The following is a 5,027-nucleotide window of genomic DNA, read 5'->3' on the forward strand; positions in this document are numbered from 1 at the left end:
TAGTAATTATACTAGTCATATATTGATGGTATTCAAAATTTGAAAAAAAAATAATAATTTTGTTATTAATTGAGTTAAGTTGAAGAATTTAAAAAATTAAAGATAATGAAAGAAATGAAGATAATTTAAATATTTTAATTAATTATTTTAGTCGAACATAATTTATTTTTCATAAACACAATATTAATTTTATTCTTTTATGGTTAATTTTATCCGCATCTAATTATTGTTGGAAATAGTTATTTATTCCATGAAAATATAGCTTCTTTGAACATGAGCAGAGAAACACATCCAAACGATGTCGTTTTCAGAATAAATAAAAGAAACAACTTAGAACACGACCCGTGGTAGAAATCATCTTCCAGTAAAGCGCTTAAGTCATTATACATCTTCATCAAAGTACTTTTTACTCCTTTCGATCCTCAAAATCACAAACACCCTCTAAACGACGCCGTTTTGCACCAACTACTGCCAAAAATTTCCCTAAACCCTAGCTCAGAATTCCCTTTCGCACTTCCAAGAAAAGGGAGCTTTTTCACACTCACCATGTCCTCCGAAGACATAGGTCTCGTACCCGACCAGAGGATTGAAACCGGTCTCAGCTCCTCACTCGTTTTTCAAGACGAAACCTTGCGTTTCAGCTGCGGGGGACCGCAGCGTCGGGTCGGGGACCCGGGCCCGAAGACCCGGGAGCTTGGTGGGTTCATCGATGACAAGATGTTCTCCATGGAGCGCGACCGGTACTTCGCCGCACAGGGCTCTGAGTTCCGCCGGAGCGTCTACGGCGACTGCTCCGGCCGCCGTGATCCGCCGGGCGCACGCAATTGGAGTAGGAATGGTGGCGCCAACACTCCAAGCGGCGACGAATCCGACGGGGATGATGACGAAGATGATGACGATGACGACGATGACGACGATGACGTCGAAGGTGATGAAGGGCTTGTTGGTGTTGGTGATGGAAGCAAGCGCAATTCGAATCCAATTCTTGACATTAACGGTAGCAACGGTAGCAACGGTGGTGGCGGTGGTAGTTTGGGTGGTGTTAGTGCTGCAGAGCGGATGGCAAATGGGAAAGGACAGCATCATTCGTCTTATGGTATGAATTTTGAGACAAGTTTTGAATTTTTGCTTTATGTACAATTGCATTTTGATTTTGAATTTGATGTTTTTGTTGAGTTGTTGTAGTTTCTACTAGAGAAATGTTTGGGAAGGATGGTGATATGGGGCAGCTGGTGCATAACAATGCGAGTGGTACTGATGAAGATCATCATCAGAGAGAGAGATTGGGTAAATCACAGAGTGCTGTAACCATTGCTGAAACTGATTGTGATGAGTACTATTCACATTATCTTCATGGCACGGAAGGATCGGGTTCTGTGCAGAAAGTTATGGTGGATGAGAATGGTTGTGGGTTTAGTGGAAGAAAGGATGTTCTGTTTTCAAGCGAGTCAGGGGAGTCGTTGAGGGCAATTCTTTCTGATCCTGTCACGTAAGTCTCTTTCTGAGTTTGATTAACTTATTTTGCAGATTGACTCTTGTGCAGAACTAGTGTGTGAGGTAAATGAATAAACTTAAGTGCAGAATATCAACCATTTGCACAATTATACATGGTTGATTGATCCATCAGCCAAAAAAATCAGTCCGGCTTGTTCAAAACTGGTGGCATTTGTATTTTTCTTCTTTTAAATAAGGCTTGTTACTGGCTTATGCTTGCTTTATTTGATTTGATTGCTTTATCTTCTGAAAACACAGAGGTGCACTTATGGACGATGCCATGATATTACCTTGTGGGCATTCATTTGGTGGAGGTGGAATACAGCATGTTATTAGAATGGTGGGTTCTAAGCGATCAAATGCTGTAACTTTTGGACTTACCTTTTCTGTGACTAGTCATCTGAAAAATGTTTTTAACTATGGAGCTGGTAATTTTCAACATCTTTCTCTCATGTATGACTCTACATGCAGGATTGTAAAAGTAACTAATTGGGATGTTGTGGATAAGTACTTATGAAGAGTCACATAGGATAGGAGATAAGAATATGGTAGTACTGAGTAACTTAAATGGCAAGTCCTGGAAAAGTAAAACAATAGTAGTCTCAAAATTGATTCATAGATTCCAAATTTCATTTCCTTTGAGAACATGGAAGGTTATTGAATTGGTTTCGAGGATATGGAACTGGAATTTTTAACAAAGTTTGTAAAGAAAATGATATTGAATAGTGATTGCAAAAAATTTATCATGTTACTTTCATATTATTTGAGTTGCTGATCAACATATTATAGAATGTAGAAGTTTTGAGAGCAACTTATGTTTTTATTATCATGCTTCAGGACTTTTCTCATTCAGGAACACATGTATTTATGTAGCTAAGATAATGTTCATGTGATGCATTTTCAGAAAGCTTGCTGCACCTGTTCTCAACCCACATCCGAGGAATCGATATCTCAAAACCTATGTAAGCAAATTATGTTCAAATTCAATTATTTATACTCAAATAAGTTCCAGTTAAATGAACAACAATACTATACTAATTAATTTCAATTTTTGCTGATCACTTTTTGTGCACTTGGGTTTTGCTTTCATGTTGCTTATATGTAATGTACGCAAAAAGGAAAAGTACTATAACAAAAATGGGCTAGGAAGAGTTGAAAGGATTTCCAAACCTTCCTTTCTGTATTTGCAGTGCACTAAGTTGCTAACTACACACACTCCCCTTCCATCAATGCTTTCATTTACTAAGCAAAAACTAAGCAAACCTTTCATCTAAAAAGTTTATATATTGAAAATGCAAAATGCTGGATATGCGATACCTTCATTTTGTGAAGACAAATAAATGTATTATAACTAGTGATATCCTTTTTAACAATCCTAATTTGTTCCTTGATTTCTTGTGGGTCCTGTGCTGACTGCCCTGACCAGCACTTCGAGCTGCTGTGCAGGCATATCGGCGTGAAGAGGAGTCACAATTTTACCGGTCATCTAAAAGACGAAGAGAGAGATTTGATCAGGTGTGTGTTTCCATTCTGAACTATGTTTCTGTCTCTGTAAGTTGAGAAAATGGGATGAAAGGAGATTAGGATCTTACCTCATTTTTAGGTATATGTATATGTTGCTTTGACATTTTCCTTATCTTTTAATATGAGATATGTTTTGCATAGGACAGGGTGGTTTTGGAGATTCAGCTGTTGTAGAACCACCAAGGGGGAGAGGTGTTCAATTTCCTTTTGCTGTGATGGACCGTGTTATCATAAAGGTAGTATGCAAACATAAATGAGTTTACTTGGAGAATAATTTTAATGTATCAGAATAAATAATTGGAGAGAAATTGGATCAGGGAAACAAGAGGACACCGCAACGCTTTGTTGGGCGTGAAGCTATTGTAACAACACAATGCCTTAATGGATGGTTAGTGACTATATCTGATTTTTTTTCCTCTAGCAGTTAATTGCTTTCTTATGTAAATTTTGTGTTTCTAATATATAATGCTAACTTCCAGTGTGAAGTGAACTTGAGTGATGTTAAAGGCTATATATAACTATAAATAAATAATAAATGATCTTGCAAACATTATGCTACACTTTAAAATTGCTTGCATTGTTAATCAAAGACTTGGAATTTCAAAATTTACAGGTATGTGGTGAAGACACTGGACAATGCAGAGAGTGTGAAATTACAGTATCGGTCCCTTGCTAAGGTTTTGGATGATTCTTCAAAACCTTCCTCTACCAAGATGCCACCTAATTGGCGTTAGTTCTGAGCCATCAAACGTAGCTGATCATACTTCTCTACCAACATGATTGTGCTTTTGAAATCCCAGTGTTAGTGTTCCTTGTTGCAATAAAACCGTGGTAGCAACAGATCGTGTAAATATAGAAAGCCTTGTGCTTTGTGTTCCTTAATATTTATGATTGTATTTAATGTAATCATTTTGTTATACATAGATAATATTAGATACACTAACAGATTTATAGTAAAAAATGAATATGATTATTTGGTTTCAGTTTATGAGCTACGGGCATTGCATGTTTTCCAATTCCATTGATATAACCAGTATTTTCTGAAAGCGGGAAGTGCTATTTCACGTTTCAACTTGAAGTTTGGGTTGGACACTTTAACTAACAAAACGTGGTTGTGCACAAAGTTGTTGAATAATTTTGAATCTTTAAAAGAGCGAAATAGCATGTCACAAAAATATAAGTCTTCACACTGCCGTATATATGTTCTTTAAACACATTAACACATTTATAATGCGTTAAATGTTCACACCGTTGACTGTTCAACTATTATTTTTATTTTATTTTATTTTTCTTAAATCCCTCTTGCGTTTTAGAAATATGAAATTATTTGATATGGAGTCAAAGATATAACTTTCGTCAAAATCAACATTTCGGGCTTGGAAACTTCTCATAAATAAAAAAAACATTCAAAAACAAAATAAAACTTTATTACCCAAACTCTAGTTTTTCTTGTTTTGGTTTGGGTGGCGGGACGGGCCCATTTAAATCGGACGAGTTCCACCCAATTATGGTTCTTTTGTTTTTTAACATTATATATATTGTTTTTAGTAGTAAAATAAATTTTAATGTGGTTCCACCCAATTAGAAGTTATTCTTAAAGAAGAGGAGATAATGTGGTTACAAAAATTTAGACAACAGTGGACAAAATAAGAAGATAGGTTCTTTCATACAAAAATTCTTATTAGAAGAGGTAAAAATAGGATCCTTAAACTTAAAAATGTTTATGGAAGATGGTGTGATAATGTGGAAGAGTTAAAAAGTTTAGCTGTTGACTATTATAAAGATCTCTTTTGTCAAGATGAATATGCAAGTACTATCTTGCCAACCACTTATACCTTTTCTCAGATTGAGAATCGATACAGAGATGCGATGCAAGCTGTCCCTACTCATGAGAAAATTAGTAGAGCTATTTTCAGTATGGGATCCATAAAAGCTTCCGGAGAAGATGGATTTCCAGCTTTGTTTTACAAGGAACATTGGAACACCATCCAGTACTCAGTTTACACTTG

General features: G+C 36.1%; 1 protein-coding gene across 3 annotated transcripts; it reads left to right on the forward strand.

The window, feature by feature from the left end:
• Positions 397-4,006, forward strand: LOC107623813 (U-box domain-containing protein 62). Of its 3 annotated transcripts, none has more exons than XR_002355220.1 (8): positions 397-1,096; positions 1,186-1,489; positions 1,753-1,922; positions 2,399-2,456; positions 2,921-3,009; positions 3,165-3,254; positions 3,336-3,406; positions 3,632-4,006. XR_002355220.1 is itself a non-coding variant. In XM_016326189.2 (8 exons), the coding sequence occupies exons 1-8, from the start codon at positions 547-549 to the stop codon at positions 3,750-3,752; spliced, it is 1,365 nt and encodes a 454-aa protein (XP_016181675.1). In that variant the 5' UTR covers positions 401-546; the 3' UTR covers positions 3,753-4,006. The 3 variants fall into 3 exon arrangements, 1 of the variants encoding a protein (XP_016181675.1); XR_002355219.1 differs by having other exon boundaries at positions 399-1,096; positions 1,753-1,834; positions 3,160-3,254; XM_016326189.2 differs by having other exon boundaries at positions 401-1,096; positions 1,753-1,834.

The sequence above is a fragment of the Arachis ipaensis genome, chromosome B10, assembly GCF_000816755.2.
Source record: "Arachis ipaensis cultivar K30076 chromosome B10, Araip1.1, whole genome shotgun sequence".
In the NCBI taxonomy this organism is placed as follows: domain Eukaryota; kingdom Viridiplantae; phylum Streptophyta; class Magnoliopsida; order Fabales; family Fabaceae; genus Arachis; species Arachis ipaensis.

Coding starts and splice junctions, on each gene's coding strand:
- LOC107623813 (XM_016326189.2), top strand. CDS start 547: ATGTCCTCCGAAGACATAGGTCTCGTACCCGACCAGAGGATTGAAACC. Junction 3,010..3,164: donor GAAGAGAGAGATTTGATCAG/GTGTGTGTTTCC, acceptor TGCATAGGACAG/GGTGGTTTTGGAGATTCAGC. Junction 3,255..3,335: donor TGGACCGTGTTATCATAAAG/GTAGTATGCAAA, acceptor AAATTGGATCAG/GGAAACAAGAGGACACCGCA.